This window comes from Mauremys reevesii, linkage group 5 (assembly GCF_016161935.1).
Source record: "Mauremys reevesii isolate NIE-2019 linkage group 5, ASM1616193v1, whole genome shotgun sequence".
NCBI classification, from domain to species: domain Eukaryota; kingdom Metazoa; phylum Chordata; order Testudines; family Geoemydidae; genus Mauremys; species Mauremys reevesii.
The window spans coordinates 34,988,179-35,007,412 of NC_052627.1; the positions used below are offsets into that span (position 1 = coordinate 34,988,179).

The window sequence follows — 19,234 nt, forward strand, 5'->3', positions numbered from 1 at the left end:
CCTTGGCATTAAAGGGTTGGTTGGTTGGTTGATTTTTTCAATCATAATTTTATACTAAAAATAATACACATTGTTATATGTAAGTTTATAGTAATATAGTTTTAATCCCCCCCCCACACACACTTATGGTATTAGTTCATCTAGATAGGATTGCTGGGATGCCGGACCCATAGGGTTGTAGTGGGGCCCATATGCAACAGTGTGTCAGAGCAAAAGAAATATATGGCCTTCCTGCCCTGGCAGACCTATGAGAAAAGATCATGAAGCCAAACCAATTAAGTCCAAGATAGCCTGGCTTACCTGGGTGGGAAATCAGTCTGTTAGAGGGAGTAGGCTGCCAGACTGTACATGAGTGGATTGAGAGGAAAACCAGAGAATTTGTCTGTAACTCTAGCGAATATGTCTGGTTGTGGTAAGGGAGGCAAGGGTCTCGGGGAAGGAGGCGCTAAGCGCCATAGAAGGGTGTTGAGGGATAACATCCAGGGCATTACGAAACCCGCTATTCGCCGTTTGGCTTGTCGTAGGGGAGTGAAGCGTATTTCAGGTCTCATTTACGAGGAGACTCGCGGGGTGCTGAAAGTGTTTCTGGAAAACGTGATCCGAGATGCCGTTACTTACACCGAGCATGCGAAGCGGAAGACTGTGACTGCTATGGATGTTGTTTATGCGTTGAAGCGCCAGGGTCATACTCTGTACGGATTTGGAGGCTAACCTGTGCCATTAATTCTCTTCTGTAATCTGCACCTGTATGAAGAGTCTATTCAGGGTCCCTTAGAGGTTTTATAGGGAGTGGTAAAAGGCCTGGTCTACACTTAAAATTTAGGATGATGTAGCTACAGCACCCACAAATGCAAAAAATCCACACCTCTGAGCACCATAACTATGCTGAACTAGCCTCTGTTGTAGATGCAGCTAGGTTGAAGGAAAAATGCTTCCTTTGACCTAGTTAGCATTGCTCAGGAACGCGGTGTTCCTACAGCGGTGGATAAACCCTTTCCGTTGTTTAGCTGTGACTATGCTATTGGGTTATAGCTACAGCACCATAACTATGCCAATGTAATCCCCTATTGTAGACATGGCCAAAGTTGTCAGATTTGCAATGTCTTTAGTCCTGATCCATCTCTGTTCTGACTCTCAAGTTTCCTATGACAAGGAAATAATCTTGTTTTGCTGATTGTGTGGTTGGGGCTGAGGGAGTAGGTGATGGGTGTTTGCTGCTAGAGGGCCTCTATTCTTCCATACTGAGGCTGTGATGTCATTGGAGGAGGTTTCTTGCTTCTTTCCCTGAAAGCTATAGAGAACACAATCATCTAAAACTGGGGAAGACTGATAGCTGTGGAGAGCCACCAGTGACCAGAAAATGGGTTGGAATTCTCTCGCCCAATTGAGAGTCAAAACTGTTTACTTAAGAGAAATTGTGTATGGACAGTGTGTAATGTATATGATAGGGCTGTACTGATCTGTAAAAAAGTATAGAGGATAATGAATCTCAATTCTATACTTATCTGAAAGGGACCATTTTAAATTGATTTTAATTCATAAACTAATTCACAGATGTCCTTGCAAATTCCCTTTAAAATTCAAAGAGTAAGTTCTGGAAGTTTGGGGAGCACACGGTGTATTCTTCATACATAAAATGCTATGTCCATCCTACAAACTTCTGCTGGCTTAGCTGTTAGTCAGGGCACAAAGAAGTATGATCCCTGACTGATATAGGTTCATTTATACCAGTGAAAATGTGCTCTTCAGAGGAATAGCTTGTTTCATTTGGGGTGGTGGAATAAGCTATACTGGTAAAAACACAGCTTTGCTGGTATAGTCTGCATCCACACGGAAGTCCAGTGAAAGCATAGCCTCAGCATTCACAATGGAGTTATGACCAGGGCCTCCATAATACAGGACTGTATCCAAGGTTTCTATATTTAGATGTAATAGAGTTTGAGTTTAAAAAAATTCATAGGAAAAGTTAGCTTTTCAAATCTTGTAAACATGTACAATCTTTTTGTACTTTTATTATGTCTGTGCTTTTAATAAAACCTCAGTGCCTCAACAAATGAAGTAGCTGTTGGAACTTGTTTTCAGAGGGCTGAAAATAAGACAGAAATATAGAGCTGAGTCCTCTTTCATCTTCTAAGGCAACATTATCCATGGGAAGTGAATAATGTGAAAAATATCATTATAGTAAAACTCATATCGTTTTGTTTTAATGACTGTGTTTTCACCAATGCAATAGAAAACACCCAGCTCAGTAGAGAGGTCCTGTGAAATATGTTTGACTACACGTTTTTAGAATTCACATTTGACAATACCAAGGAGAGAAGTAATTGAAGTCTTGTTTATTGGTGAGATGAAACTTAGAAACAATTTCATTTTGGCTATAGGTCCACTTTCTTCCATCTGCCTCTATATCTCCTTTGTACACCACCATACATGCTCTCCCTAAGCAACCAATATATAGTGTATTGAGTGGGCAAGTTTTCTGTTGCATCCCATCCTTGTGTTACATTTATCCTCTTCTGAGTGCTTTGAAGCTCAGAGTATAATAGAAATGATTTTCTTTCTGACAGGTATCTGTTATTATGTAATGAACTGCAGCTTTTCTATGCTTTACCTCCACCCAATTATGTAAAAAGTACAGCTTCTAGTGCTGTCTCCAACATGAAACTGAAAAAACCTGTCTTCAGAGCAGAAGCTGATTCCATAAATGATACCTGTTTGATCACGCTTGATCAAATACGGTATTTCTGAATGTCAGATGAATGCACTACTTCTGATAATTCCATAACAGGAGCTTTTCTTTTTCTCCAACAGTTATCCTGCTGTATGTGAATTCCTCCAGCACAATAACTTGTTATCTATACTCCGAGCCCACGAAGCTCAAGACGCTGGGTAAGTGTGTGGAGGGGGAGGGGGGTTCTTGCTTAATAAATAAACATTATTCATACCCATTGGCTTTTGTAGGAAAGGGTTTCCCTGAATCAGCAGGTAAAATAATCCTTTTTAGCCGTCTTCCAAATTAAAATGGTAAAGTTCCAAATCCCCCTTACTTTATAACTTCAGTGTTGATACTTAGCACTTCTAGGCCTTTTAAAATATAGCCATTTAAACACAAGATTAAAGCCTGAATGTGCACATCTGACATGTTTCCCATAATAACCATTTCATTATAGTTTTGTAAGATTGTTGCTTTCCTATGGTAATTTGTTGCAAAGCAGCTGTACTTCACCAATAGTAGTGAAGAGTAGAGGATGATCAACTGCATAACAAGGAGGCAAAGGATAACTGTGAAAAATGACGTTGGAAACTTGTTTCTGAGTGACAGCAACCACAATGTTTTATTAATGGTATAAAAACAAACACCAGGATTACAGTGTCTGATCTTTTATGCAACCATAGCTGAATTACAAGACAGACGCGTTTGATCTTATTTCAGGAAGTGGAATATGAGACTTCAAATAAGGGATGTCTCTTTAAAATAAGGGAAGAGGGGTCACTAGCAGGAAGAGAGAAAAAGGTGTAGCAATTGCTGGCTAGCTCCTTAGCTAGATTTGCAAATTTAAATCGTTTACAGCAGTGCTGGCACTTTCTGATCAGTCTTACTCTGCAGCTGTGTGCTTCTGGGGTTTTCTCCAAAGGCTATTGCAACAAAGCCTCCAATGTGTACAAAAATATCTGCAGACTTAGGGGCAATGTTCTTTAATTAAAGTGCTGGGGGGGGGTGGGGAGGGAAATCTCACTGTTGCTGCTAGTTCCCTGAACCACCTCCTCTGACCTGCCTGAAAAGAGTTTTAATGTAGTTGGCCTTATATACCTTTCTTCTGAGTTGTGACTAACGGGGAAAAAAAAAACCCTCAGGCCTCATCTGTCACTAAATACTACTGCTTTACACTGTCACATTCCCCTACACATCACAGTGGACAAAGATGTGTGTCATGACATTGGGACACTCTATGGCCTGGAAGTCCAGACTGAGAGAGAAGCTTCAGACACCAGCATGGGTTTATTAAAACTTCAGTGTGCACCTGCCACCGTGTCACTGTGGGTCACAACTGAGAATACCAAATTCAGGACAAACTGCTGAGAAATAGGGCTGACACACCCAAAAACTGGTGATTATTCTCCCATAAGATATACCAAACCAGCAACAAAAGTAAACCTCTGTCTCGCCACACTAGCCAAAAAGAAGTCGGAAAAGCAGTCTCCTTAGGCATTCCAGTCCTGGATTCAACATCCAGACACTAGACTTAAAGATGAGTGGTTCTTTAAAACCAGTTTCATCAAACAAAAGGTTCTTCTGATCCCAAAGGACCAGCCACATACCCAGGTCAATATATAATTCAGATCTTACCCAATAACCACGCTGTTGCCAATCCTTTAGTATCTAAAATCTAAAGGTTTATTTATAGAAAGAAAGAAAGAACAGTGAGAGTTAAAATTGGTTGAAGGAATCAAATGATTACAATAAATGGAAAGTTCTTGAATCAGGTTTGTTGCAGTGATGGAATACACTGCTGGCTTGTTAAGTCTCTGGTTGCTTCCAAATCATTGGAAGGTCTTCAGTCCCTTGGTTAGAATGCGCTCATTAGTGTAAGTTCATAGTCCAGAGGTCTGAGCAGGAAAGAGACAAAATGGAGATATTTCCAGGGCCTTTTATAGCTTCTCTGCAGTGAAGGGAAACCCATTGTTCTCACTGTGGACAATTACAGGTGACAGGATGGTAGTTGGAGTCACATGGGCAAGTCACATGTCCATGCATGATTTTACTTAGCCATAGCAAGAAAGTCCATTAAGTGTAGATGGGCGTCTTCCATTGTGAGTTAAGTGTTCTTTAATGGGCCATTCATCTTGAATAGTTCCTTCACAATGTGCTGGCTTCTGGATTCTACTGAGAAGCAAAGATTTGAAATACAGGTGTGGAGCCAATACTTATTACTTCAGATACAAAAATAGTACATGCATACAAATAGAATAATCATATTCAGCAAATCATACCCTTTCTATAGACACCTTACTTGGCACACTTTGTACAAGATTTGTAGCACTTATATAACAGTGGTAACAACAATGATCTACATGATCATATTTTATCAGATAACATCACAGCATCCTAAGAGGAAATGGTGTCATTTTGATTAGGAAAAGGTATTTGTTTTCAGTATATACCATAGAGCATCCTTTTGGCTATCACTTATACTGGTACACAGGGTGGGGAGAATAGCTCAAGAAGCCTTCTCATACCCTGTTATGCACAGCCCACTCCCATCATTCGTCTCAAGGTGGCTGGTAGGAGGGTGAGCCCATGGCCCTGACTGCTCCCACCCCCACCTCTCCACAAGCCTGCAGGAGAGAGAGAGCTAGGCTGTCATGCAGTATGGTGCAGCACGCACACAGTGAGTGGTGTGGGGAGAACATTCTAAACTGAAATTCCGAAAAGCTATTTCAATGAATCTCTGTGATACTTTTCCTTACTTTTGTGGACAATTGCCAAATTCTGCAGTTTCTTGTGGAATTATTAGAAATGATTAGAGAACTAAAGTGCAGTATTGGGTATTACTTGTGCCTTGCGAGGGGGAAAATTCCATTTTTTTGGTTTGCTTCCAAATTCTGCAGGTGTCCCATTCCATTACTGATTGATTAAATATTGCCCTGCTGGGACAATATGCCTTTGGTCTGTACAAGCCAGCAGGGATGAGTAATGAAAATGTATAGGCATTAGCATGCTAGTCCATGGACTGGACTAGATTTGACATTCCATTGTGAGGCTAAACATTTTTTTCCATAGGGGGAAGTATACTTCTGGGTGATACTGCGTTGCATGGTTGTAAAATGATATAATTTGTAATTTCATGAATGTGCTTTATACTTTATTAATACTGATTTTGAAGTATAACACTCTGCTTGGGGGAGGTTACTATAGAAATGCCTGTGACCCAGGGTCCTCCAAGACATCTGAATTAGTTTACCTATTCTATCTCTTTGAGTATCTTATAATCCCTTTGCAAATTTATTTTGAGAAGAACCCTCCATCAATAGATGAAGGGTGAAAACCTCATCCCGTTGAAGTCAGTGGCAAAACTCCCAATGACTTCAGGGAGCCCAAGATTTCATCCAGAATGTGTAATGCTCCTCGTTAGTATTTTCTTTCCTACCACAGTTTGCATGATTGGGTTTCAATCGTTAGGAACCAGCAACCAGTGTAGCTGCACTGGTACAAAAAACATGGAAATCACAATTTGCACCATTTGAATTTACCTCTGCTTGAAATCACAGTAATCCCAACTATAGGCAAGTTCTAAATCTATAGCAAATCCTTCATGCATAGCTTTGAAGATAATTCATTTCTATTGCTTGTAACTTCACATGGTAAAACCATTTGGAGTGATCTGTTGCTTTTTTTGACCTGTTTTAAGTCAGTGACGTGTTGTACGCTTAGAGCACTGTACAAATGATTAATAATACTGTTAATAATATAACCTGTCATTTCCTTTAGGTATCGTATGTACAGGAAAAGCCAAACAACAGGCTTCCCTTCACTAATTACAATTTTTTCAGCACCAAACTATCTAGATGTATACAATAACAAAGGTAGGAGAGCTCTTTTCCTTCTGTTGATGCACAGTAGTAGCATTATCTCTTTACGCAAGCATTTTATGCAGTTTCCCATTTTTGATTCTTTGTGTTCACTCTTTGTCCTTTTATTAGTTCATGCCTGTTTACTTTTGTTACGCAATATAAATTTAATGAGATGTGTACCAATCAGATGTGTATGTATATATATATACAGATCGCTACATACTTCTATGTTTCTGTCTTATATGTCCTTGGATACTTTTGTATTTTGAGTGTCGGTTGTTAAATAAAATTTTATTTGGGGAATTAAATTGGCAACAATTCTAATAACCGAAGGAAGCACTTTGTAAAATCTATGGTTGAAATTTTCTAAGCCCTCTGCTACTTTTTAAAATAAGCCATCTGGCCCTTTGTTACTTGTAAGATTAATGGGCGTAATATAGAAAAGTCTCAGTCCTAATATAATCTAGGTTCTTATAGAGCCCATAGTATCTGAGCACCCTACTTCATGTTTTGTTTTGTTAATCATTTTTACATATAGTGCAAAGAGAGGAAAATATACATAAACAAACAAAAAAGCCTGCTGCTTAAATAATATACTAGCCACTCTGTGAAGACTCAACACAACTTAAATACAAGAGGATGCAGCTTACATTAAGTTACTACAACAGTGACTACAGCACTTACAGTGACTGTAAGTTCCCCTAATGAGTTGCAGAAAAAAAGCTGTTCTAAATCAGAGCATTCCAATAACACTTACTGCTAAATCCAATATTCACAGCAGGATATCTTCACTTTCTGCTACTCCAGTTGGAATAAAACTAGTATGCTTTGGTAGGTGAACAGCGTGACCAGACAGCAAATGTGAAAAATCGGGGCGGAGGTGGGAGGTAATAGGTGCCTATATAAGAAAAAGACCCACAAATCGGTTCTGTCCCTATAAAATCAGGACATCTGGTCACCCTATAGGTGAAAGAAAATATGGGGACTATAAAGACCTCCATAACTACTTTTTCCTTACCATGTTAATGAGGAGATTTTCATTATAGACTACCGTTTCCATGATCCCGACCTATTAACCCATTACAAGGTGTTTAGCTTTCCTAAGGGGACAGATGGAGTTTTCAGTCCTTGCCTATAGACAAAGTATTTGGTATAAAATGTGCAAAAGAAAAGAGACTTCGGCACTAGCATGATTTTAATAGGTTATTGTATAAAACTTCTAAGCATTTTAAAAAGCTATTATGCAAATGCTTTACTATATGTGAGGGAAGAAATTGGTTCACTGCTAGAAGCTAGATTTAGCATATTTTGGCAAAATACAAATGCACATTAACTTGCAAAAAAAAATTATTAAAGGTACACTACCAGCAACATCAAAGCCTTGCTACCAGTTGCTATTTATGCACAAAGTAAAGCATGTAGGAACTGTGCTTAAGCAAATATATTTTGAGTCCTAGCAACACAGATCAACACAAGAGACTTAGGAATTGGAAGTGCAGTAAAGACAACGTAAGTGGGGGAGAGATTTCTGTTCGAGCATATACCAGTAGTTGCCCTTAGCGGGTCCGTAGTAGTAAAGTAGGTTGGACCAGCATTTCAGATTTGCCTGTAATTGTGTTTTTTAAAGTGTTAGTATTAGGAGTATGGGGGTTGACAGTACAGGCTTTTGTCATTATGGCAAGCATTTGACACACAAGAACAATGATAAAATAGAACTCAGCATCTGATTTTTAAATCCCCAAATGTCAGGGGATGAACAGAGGAATGCCCCTCTATCATATCAGTCTCAGAAATGAGTCATCTTTCTTGTTCCATGATTCCTAGGTATGACAGACCACAGATGAGATAAGATTACCCAGTATTCAGAAGCCTTTCTGATAAAGAACCGTTATGTGCAACTACTACTGTTGCAAATTCTGATTATCTACAACTGCTGTTGACATTCAGGTGCTCAGTTCCTCTCCCTATTTGGTCCGAGTGAGCTAAAGTCAAATTAACAATGGATTAAGATCTGCTCCAATATGCCAGAGAATCACTCTCTTTAATGTGTTGCTTTTAATGAATTTAAGGCTGAGCATAAATATCGTTTGAATGAATTTTTGTCAGAATTTCTTGCAAGGAAAAAAAACAAACCACTTTCTCCTGAGATTGAGATGACTGGGTAAGGCATTCCAAGTGTGCTATAGAAACTTTTACACACTGCATTGCTTGTGCACTTCAGTCTTGACTGCAATCTGCTGCTGGCTCAGTCCAGGAAAAGAAAATGCCATGATTCTGAATGTTATGGTCTGGGATATTCTTTGTAGACTGTAGCTTGATTTGCTGCAGATCCATCCATTAATAATATAGTGATTCTGACTGGGCAATTTCAGTGGAGGTGAGAGAAGACTTAGTAAAGGCTTCCTATAGAACTGCAACTAGTGACTTACCAGCATGTCAGCTCAGGGGCAGAAACTGCATGTACCAAGACTGCATGAAGGAATGTCTGGCCCACGTCAGAGGCGATTGGGACCCGAGGAAGCATTCTGCCATTTTTCTCTTAGAGCAGATCATGTTGACTGAGGACACTTTCTCAATTACAAGCCTTAGTGCTTGCCCAAATTCACAGCATGTCATCTCTAAGTAAAGATGGTCAATTTATTTGAAGAGCTTTAGAAAATTCTAATTTGCTTCTGAGCTGTAATGAGTTAGAAATTGCCCTTACAACTTCAGATTTTGAATCACATGATTTTTTTTCAGGCGCCTCTGGCTTCTACATTACAAACTACAGTAAAAGCTTTGTTATCCAGCATGTTGGGGGAATGTGGGGTGCCAGTAAGTCAAGAGTTCCGGTTAACTGAGAGAGAGTTTGGATGCAGGAGGGGACTCAGGGCTAGGGTTTGGGGAGCAGGAGGGGGTGTGGGGCATGGGCTCTGGGAGGGATTTTGAGTGTGGGAGGGGGCTCGGGGCAGGAGGTGGGGGTGCGGGAGGGGTTTTGGGGTGCCAGATCCAGGCAGCGCTCACCTCGGGCAGCTCCTCACAAGCAGCGACATGTCCCTGCTGCTCCTAGGTGGAGGTGTGGCTAGATGGCTCTGCACACTGCCTCCTCCTGCAGGTGCTGCCCCCGCAGCTTCCATTGACCACAGTTCCCGGCCAGTGGGAGCAGCAGAGCCAGTGCTCGGGGAGGGGGCAGCACACTGAGTCCCCCCCCCCCCCGGTGACCGTTCCTCCACCTAGGAGCAGCAGGGACATATCGCTGTTTGCAGGGAGCCACGTGGAGCCAGGTAGGGAGCCTGCTGGCCCCACGCCAACTAGACTATAAACCGGACTTTAAATGAAGATCAGAAATGCCAGTTTATAGAGCTTTCTGGTTGGTAAAGTGCCGGATAACAGCTTTTATTGTAATAAAAAGTCAGAAATTTGCACATAGTTTTGACTTACACCCGCACCTGCACATAAAACGGTATGTGTGGTTTGTTATATGTCGCTTGTAGATTAATACAGTAAGATTTTGAGGAAACTAAAAAGATTGGCCAGCAAACTAGAAGTGATGATCAGATATATTTTTATCTTTCTAATGAGTGAATGTGATGGGGCGCTGTGGTATCGAGAAAGGATGGGTTGGAAGGTTTGCATTTGTGCTGGGGCAGAATTAAGATTGTGATGTGTGTGCTGTCTCTAGTATATAGTGTTTTAGTGGAGAGGTATGTCTGAAGAGGATTTCCATCTTAGTTCAATGTTCTAAAACCCCTGAGATACATTAGAAAGAGTCCTTCATTTAAAGATGTGGAGACCAGTTCCCTGAAATCTCAGAAGTTACACCAACATAAAACAGTAGTAATGCAGCAATGAAACAAGCCCTAGTTACTTAAAAAGATAAAACTCTCAGTGATTCAGGTTGAGGGAAATGTTGCCCCACATTTTGCTATCTCCTGCTTCTTTGTCAACACAGCTGCAGATGTTGAATTCTTCAAGGTTTTTGAGGTGCCAGATATTATGGTGAGAAGCATGATAGAAAAAAAAATTAAACTTTTTAGTGAATTATATGGTGCTCTTTAGTGCATTCTGTAGCTCTCTGCATATAAAGAAAAATGTTCTGATAGGAAATACTGGTATGTTCATGTTTTTCCAATGAATGACCCTTGTTTGATAAGAGATGCAGATCCCCAAGTGCAAGAAAATAATCTTTACTTGATTGTGGTATTTTAAATATGATGGTTTTATGAGGCCTTGAGGAAAAGGTATGTTGAAACAAAAGCTCCGTGCAAATTGCATGGGTGAGTGCAGCCGTGTCTGTGAATCGCAGTGAGCCCATCACGATCTGTTATTCCCGAGTCCACGCACAGAAGCCAAGCTAAGATTTTATCAAATGAGGCACTTAACATTGCTGCTGTACTATAACAACTTTTCTGAAGAGTCATGCCTATTTTTGAACAATATTGAAATTCCTTATGGCAACAGTATATGGAGGCTAAAGAATACAGTATTTGTTGATCAGTAGCCCATGTACAGTATGTAAGTATTTTAACTTATTACAGTATTTTTCACTTTTGTTTTTTACATTTGTTTAGGACATCAGGATGTACAGTAGTGCTATTTTTGCTGAGATAATGGATACAGAAATGGGAAATTATACAGTACTCAGTAATAGTCAATCATTTCTGTTTATTGTCAATACGTTTATATTTTAGTGTCTGACTGTCACTTTTAAAAATGGAGGGTTTTTTGGCTGAATGAACAATTTAACTAGCTATCTGAAGGCAAATGCTCATCTTGGAGGGTGTTTTTTGTTTTGTTTTTTAAGATTACATCTTATAACACTGATATAGCCACTGGGGAGTTGGAACATTTTGACAAGAATAACAGGATATGTCTTCCTAAACCCTTTAAAGTCCACAGTGTGTTGCTAATACAAAAAATCAGATCAGGAGAGAGAAACAGATTATGCACGGAGATCTATAGTACTATAAAAAGCAAGAAAGCAGCCTCTACATTGATTATTTGTGAAACATTCATTAATGCCCTAGAAAAAGGAGTAAATAGCGTGTTTACGAAATTCACAGAAGACAGCAAAAAGGGAGGTGTTGTGGACACCAACTGAGATAGATAAGTAATCCAAAGGGATATAGAAAGACAATAACAAAATTAGTTTCACCTTGGAAAAGTGCCCGGTAGCACATCTCAAAACAGATACTTGGGAAATAGTACCATAAGGGACAGAGGAATGATGTAATAATCTGATTTGTTTATCATCTTTGTTTTATCATATCGAACCTATCAGTTTTCTCTAGCATTCTTCACTGTGCTTATATAAAAGACCACTTCTTATCATAGCAACAAAGATGATAAAAAATGATTAGGGTATAATTGCCAGTGTAGGCATGTTCACTACAAGTGACTTATTTGATCTTCTGATCAAAGTCCCAAGAACTGGGAATTCGGCTGTTTCTTTGGGAGAAATTATTCTATGATTTAAATAAAACTTACTGTTAGGGAAGGTTTTCCTGGTATATTCAACCTAAATTTTCCCTTTTTATATTTCACCCTGTTACTCTAGTCATAACCCTGTGTACCACATTAAATATTTCCTTTCCCTTTGTTCCTATTTCCACCCCCCAGTATTTTTACCACCCCTTTTCCCCAGCCTGTCCTCTCATGCATGAAATGTAGTCACTAGTTAGCCAATCTGTTATACTATATGGGAGCACAACTCATGGCTCCATTGTTAAAGTTGAGCTTTTCACTTAAAGCAGGGATTCCAGTGCTTTGTTTTGTATATGGAATGCAGTATATCCTCCCCAAAATTACAAAACGTATTCTCTGAGCACAGAATGAATTTTCTGATCATTTACAAGCAGTTAGTAACAATTAATTTTAAGATGATTCCATTAAGAAATTTAGCACCCAATGTCAGACCACTTTTTTCCTGAATGATCTTAGTGTACAAGTTATACAGATGCTTCAGATGTCCTTTATAGCAACACTCACTGAAACTCTGCATAGGATACATCTGAAGACTTCTTTTACAATTAATGATAATTTTTTCTCATTATTCATAACTGAAAGTTTCTCCTTTACAGAGGCTGAAGAATCATGCTCCATTACAGAGATTTCCACTGAGAAATGGCGTATTTCAAAATGGTTGCCATTCTTGATTGTTGTCAGTGGGACCAAGGTTATAGATTGCCCCCAATTAGATGACTGTCTCAATTTCACCACCAGTTTCCTATTGTTCTAAAGGGCACTGAGGCCATAAGATACTGGCTTCACTCTCTTAGGAAATACTAGGAAGCAGTGACTGTTATGACAGGCCTGGTCTACACTAGGTGTTTAAACCGGTTTTAGGAGCGTAAAACCGATTTAACGCCACACCCGTCCAAACTGAGAGGCCCTTTATATCGGTATAAAGGGCTCTTTAAACCAGTTTCTGTACTCCTCCCTAACGAGAGGAGTAGCGCTAGTATCGGAATTACCATATCGGATTAGGGTAAGTGTGGCCGCAGATCGACGGTATTGGCCTCCGGGCGGTATCCCACAGTGCACCACTGACTGCTCTGGACAGCAATCTGAACTCGGATGCAGTGGCCAGGTAGACAGGAAAAGCCCCGCGAACTTTTGAATATTTCCTGTTTGCCCAGCGTGGAGCTCCAATCAGCATGTGTGGCGATGCAGTTAAAAATCAAAATAAAGAAAGAGCTCCCGCATGGACCATGCGGATGTGATCGCTGTAAAGGCAGGCAAATCTGTTCTATCAGCGCTCCGTTACAGAAGATGAAATTCAAAATCATTTTTAAAAAATCTCCAGACAGACGCCATAGCAGGGGCTCAGCGCACTGCTGCGTGACAAGCGTAACGGAAAGCCAAAGAATCAAATGGACACTCATGGACTGGAGGACTCAAGCTATCCCACAGTTCCTGCAGTCTCCGAAAAGTATTTGCATTCTTGGCTGAGCTCCAAATGCTTCTAGGGTCAAACACAGTGTCCGCGGTGGGTCAGGGCATAGCTCGGCAATTTACGCACCCCCCCACCCACCCCCAGATGTGAAAGGGAAAAAAATCCTCTCTTGACTCTTTAACATGTCACCCTATCTTTACTGAATGCTGCAGATAGATGCGATGGTGCAGCACTCAACACCAACATCCTTGCTCCCCCCCCCCTGCCATGGGTGGCTGATGGTGCAATATGACTGGTACCCCGTCCTCATCATCAGCCTATTGGCACATGGGGCAGTGCAAAAGGACTGGTAACCATGCCGACTAGCATCAGTTAGGTCAATCAAGGGCGCCTGGCCCTAATTTTTCCTGGTAGATGGTGCAGTATGGCTGATAACCATCGTCGTCATAGCAACAGGGGGCTGAGCTCCATCAGCCCCCACCCTTCATGTGTAAAGAAAAGATTCAATTGCCCCTGGACTAGCAGAGGGATGCTGGGCTCCTCTCCTCCACACTCCTTACTGTCCTGTCTGGACTATCATAGCAGCTGGAGGCTGCCTTCCACTCATTTCTCACTAACAAGTCAGTGTGTCTTATTCCTGCATTCTTTATTACTTCATCACACAAGTGGGGGGACAATGCTATGGTAGCCCAGGAAGGCTGGGGGAAGAACGGAATCAACAGGTGGGGTTGTTGCAGGAGCACCCCCTGTGAATAGTATACAGCTCATAATTTCAGCAGGATCTGACACAGAGCAGCTGTGCTCTCTGGTTCTATGATACAGTGGTTCTCTAGTACACTTGCCCATATTCTAGGCAGGATACCAAAAAGGTGGGTTGGCTCAGGGAGTCATTCCCAATTTTGGCTTTTGCGCCCCTGGCTAAGAGCAGCCAGGGGCACTTATGACAGCAGCAAATGGTGCAGTGCAAAAGGACTGGTAACCATGATCATCTTATTACCAATTTATGGTATGGTAGATGGTACAATATGGCTGATAACCATCTCTGCTGTCATGCAAAAGCAAAAGCATGCTGCTGTGTAGCGCTGCTGAATCGCCTCTGTCAGCGGCATCTAGTACACATACGGTGACAGGCACAAAAGGCAAAACAGGCTCCATGGTTGCCATGCTATGGCATCTGCCAGGGCAATCCAGGGAAAAAAGGCTTAAAATGCTTGTCTGCCATTGCTTTCCCAGAGGAAGGAGTGACTGACGACATTTACCCAGAACCACCCGCGACAATGATTTTTGCCCCATCAGGCACTGGGATCTCAACCCGGAAATTCCAAGGGGCGGGGGAGGCTGCGGGAACTATGGGATAGCTACGGAATAGTGCAACGCTCCAGAAATCGACGCTAGCCTCGGACCGTGGACGCATACCACCGATTTAATGTGTTTAGTGTGGCCGCGCACACTCGATTTTATACAATCTGTTTTGCTAAACTGGTTTATGTAAAATCGGAATAATCCTGTAGTGTAGTCCTACCCTAAGAGTGACACAATGAAGGGAAAAAAGAGAAAATCTAGTATATATTTAAAAATCATTTAAATCTAATCTTATCTATATGGTTATTGCAAGATGTTGCTACCCAGCAGGGTTACCTGCTGGATGTCCTGACTCTGCATTTCTATATCTTAATATGTGTGAATTTAAGGGTAACCTTAACTCTGAATTTCTTGGATTTATAACTGTTGATTTTGGAATAATTGCTACATCCCTGTAATGTTTGTTACAATAAATTTACTGTACTTGCAACCTTAACTCCTATTTTAAGAGTTTAACTCTTTGAATCTTTCCTCATAAATCACTACCTCAGGTTACCTGATGAATTTTGTTGCTCTGTTGTGGAGCTGTGTTTTTTCAAGTTGACTCTCATTTTGTTCACTTTGCCCTTTACAACTTCTCTACATTTCTTTCCCCTCACTAGTGGTCAGAGTTCCTCCCAGTTCAGGATCCACAAATCCAGTCCCGTTAGTATTCTTGACCCCCTCTTCCATATCCTAAATGGAGCTGTTTACTGCCCACGTACATTACACCAACTCTTGCAGCATTTTACTAGACATTGCCCTCAATTACACCCTAGACAACCCACCAAAGATCACCTCTGCACTAGATACCTCTCCTTAACTCAAATCATTGCTGTCTTATCTTTGCTGTTTGCTTACTGAGCTGCCAGTCATCAGCCCTCACTGGCAATGTTAATATGTTCAAATCAATACAAATTAATTTTGTGAGAGATTGTATCAAATGCTATCAAGATATAATTCCTTTCATCCAGTAATTGTTGGTCTTTCAAAAAAAAAAAAAAAAGGTACTCAAGTCTGATTGCCAAGAGTTATTCTTCATGGGTGAAATCCTGCCCTCATTGAAGTTATTGGAAAGTTTTCCATTGACTTCTGTGGGGTTAGGATTTCACCTCATAAACCTATTCTTTTTATGGATCGTGTTTTTCTTATCCATTTAACAAAATTCCAAAAATAATGAAAAAAAATCCCTGCCGGTGACTAAAATTCTGTCTTCATAAAACAGAATTAAAGTTTTGAGGGGGGTACCTGTAATATATTTTACATTATTAGCAGCTGATGTCTCACAAATTACTAATGTTAGTAATCAATATTACAATTTGCAATTCCACATAGTTAGATTATATAAGATGTTATAAAATATTGGTTCCTAGATCTCCTTGTTCCTTAGGATAGTGATTGCTAAAATCATATTAGAATTCATATGGCTATTAATAAAACCATAAGTTTCTTGCTCTGGTTTTTTATAATAGATCTTAAAACTGCAGCTGGCTTCTTGATATCATAGTGCTTTTGTTGGTCCTGATCCAGGAGTGAATGTATCAGGTTCCAGAACTTTGGACCAGTGTGATTTCCACTTAGTGACATCACTGATGTTCAAGAGATTCAATTTTCTCTTTTGTCTTGATTGTTTTATAATTGAAGGAATGTATCCTGTGGCTCCCTTTTTTTTCACCCCAGTGACCAGATACCCTGCAAACTAGTGCTCATGAAAAATTCCAAAGATAAACGTTATTCCAGGACAGGTGGGTCACCTGCAACAGCTAAGGTTCCCACTACTTTTGGCACCGAGTGTATTGGAGGAATGAGGGAGATAGAATCTCTCCTGATACAGTAACTCCTCACTTAATGTTGTAGTTATGTTCCTGAAAAATGCAACTTTAAGCAAATCCAATTTCCCCATAAGAATTTATGTAAATAGAGGGGGTTAGGTTCAAGGGAAATTTTTTTTCACCCAACAAAAGACTATATTATATATACACACATAGTATACATTTTAAACAAACAATTTAATACTGTACACAGCGATGATGATTGTGAAGCTTGGTTGAGGTGGTGAAGTCAGAGGGTGGAAGAGGGTGGGATATTTCCAAGGGAATGCCTTACTGCTAAATGATGAACTAGCACTCAGCTGAGCCTTCAAGGGTTAACTCATTGTTATTAATGTAGCCTCACACTCTACAAGGCAGCACGAATGGAGGGAGGGGAGACAGCATGGCAGACAGAGAGAGACACACTGTGTGAGAGCGAGAGAGAGAGATGCGCACTGCCCCTTTAAGTAGGCTGACCCCACTCTAAGTACACTGCTTTGTTAAGTAGATCAGGAAGTTCCCTTCGTCTTGAGGCCTGTCATGTTGTCCGTGCCCCCCCACCCCGTAGAGATGGGGTAAGTGGGGTGCAGGAGCAGAGGGGAGGGGGACACCTGACATTAGTCCCCTCCTCCCCCCGCACAGCAAGCAGGAGGCTTCCGGGAGCAGCTCCAAGGCAGAGGGCAGGAGCAGCACATGGCAGTGCAGGGAGGGACAGCTGAACTGCGTGGCAATTGATAGCCTGCTGGGCAGCTGCTGCACAGAGAACTTAGGGGAGCGGGGAGCTGATGGGGGGGCTGCCAGTCGACCCTGGTTCCAAGCCCCCACCACTTAGCTCCAATGGGCTGCTCTTCCTGCAAGCAGTGGACAAAGCAGGCGGCTGCCAAACAACGTTATAAGGGAGCATTGCACAACTTTAAACGAGTATGTTCTCTAATTGATCAGCAACGAAACAACATTAACCAGGACGACTCTAAGTGAGGAGTTACTGTACTCTGAAATTACAGAAACATCTGAACTAACAACAAGGAGCTTCTTCATTGGTTCAGAAGCTCTTCTTTCCATTAGGGAAGTACCATTAGAGCTGTGGGGGAGAAGCTAAATATCTCATTTCAAGAAACAAAATACCAGGGCAGGGAGAAGAGAACCTCTAGGTTTAAAAAGGTCAGGTAAACTGGTAATGTTGCCGGGAAGTGTTGTGTTCTTGACGCAGCTGCAATTTTGCTCCTCCCTAAAGCACTGCAAACTACCATCTTCTAAACTGTAGTCTGAGTTATAGGAATAAACCAGCTCTTCCTGTGATGACATTATAAGTCATCTTGCTTGGTTGCTTAACACAAAAAACTAACGATGTTCTCTACCACATTTGGAAATTAAAAACATTTAAAATTACAAGTTCAGAAAAGTCTGTGTGGCACTTTGAAACTATTGTGGAGTATTTTGTTCTTTTGTAAATATGATGTTACATAAGGGAATTTTTCTACTTTATTTTATGTGTGTCTGTTATACAGAGTGTTTCTCCTTTGCTAGCCAGGTGATTTATAGGGAACTTCACTACCCTATGACTAGGAGGAAAAGTTTGAAATGAAGTGTCAATTGTTATTTTAAAGCTAATTCATATGGATTTGCAGTTCAGATAGATACATTATTAATATGGTGTAAGTGAGAGTAGCATTTAGAAGATCTCAGAATCAATTATTAATTTCCTTCACTTTTTTAAAAGAATACTAAAAAGCATTCATATTTTGGTTGATGTTTCACCTACTGCCCTGTTAATGAATCAGGGGCATTTTTAGAGACCTTTTCCCAAACTTAATTATAAAAATTCTTTCTTTAACTTTCTCAATTTTTAAACATTTCCTTAATGAATGGAAAAAAGAAAGGTGGGGGAGGGAAACCAGTTAAACTCAGTAAAATGATTATTTGTGAGCATTAGTGCACTAAATAAATCTTCAAATAATTAAATACGCGTTTTTCATTTGGCTTCCAAAGCAGCCTTGATTCATTCTTGCCGCACAGCCAGTAATGAAATACATGCTTTTCCACATATGAAGAGAATGACTCTTGATCTCCTTTTGGTGACCACAGGCAAAATATGAAGAATGCTTATTGAAAGGACTGACATTAGCTGTCCCATTTCTGTTGAAGTCAGACAAGCAGTGCTTAGCCACCTCCTTTTACTGGAAAGCAGAGTAGCCAACTGTGTGACTATAGAATGCCCAAGAGTCAAACATGATTTGTTAAACAAAAATTGTCTGATTGGGCAAGGAGATTACATAAATTATGTCAGCCACCTTCTATACCCTGAGAAATTATGCTCCAGAATGTCCTGGGCCACCCAGGTACCATTATGGTTGGCACAAAATGGAGGGATTGAGAAAGAGAAGGGTTCTTTTTAATACATCTGAAGGTCACATAGCCCCTTGTTTACAATGTGGATTTAAGATTATTTCTTCAAGGAAATAAAGATAGAATGTATTAAAGCAGCAATACCATATCTGCTTTATATAGACCAGGTGTGGGAAAGAAGTGAATGGGGGGGGGATTATTTCTCACTTGCATACAGCATTTTGACAAATGTAATCGTAAACATTATTGACATATAATATAGACATCCGGTGTTATGCAAATATTAACT

At 40.6% G+C, this 19,234-nt stretch overlaps 2 protein-coding genes across 5 annotated transcripts in view; both read left to right on the forward strand.

Moving 5' to 3' along the window:
- Window positions 1-19,234, forward strand: part of PPP3CA (protein phosphatase 3 catalytic subunit alpha) — a 320,675-nt gene that overhangs the window by 267,657 nt on the left and 33,784 nt on the right. For all 4 annotated transcript variants that reach the window (XM_039540970.1, XM_039540969.1, XM_039540972.1 and 1 more), the window contains 2 exons: window positions 2,812-2,889; window positions 6,491-6,585. In XM_039540970.1, the coding sequence (XP_039396904.1) occupies window positions 2,812-2,889; window positions 6,491-6,585 (173 nt within the window). The remainder of the gene's footprint in view (window positions 1-2,811; window positions 2,890-6,490; window positions 6,586-19,234) is intronic.
- Window positions 400-711, forward strand: LOC120406318 (histone H4-like). Its single transcript, XM_039540973.1, has one exon. The coding sequence runs from the start codon at window positions 400-402 to the stop codon at window positions 709-711; it is 312 nt and encodes a 103-aa protein (XP_039396907.1).

Bases quoted from the DNA above. Each gene is read 5' to 3' on its own strand.
- LOC120406318 (XM_039540973.1), top strand. From the start codon at position 400: ATGTCTGGTTGTGGTAAGGGAGGCAAGGGTCTCGGGGAAGGAGGCGCT.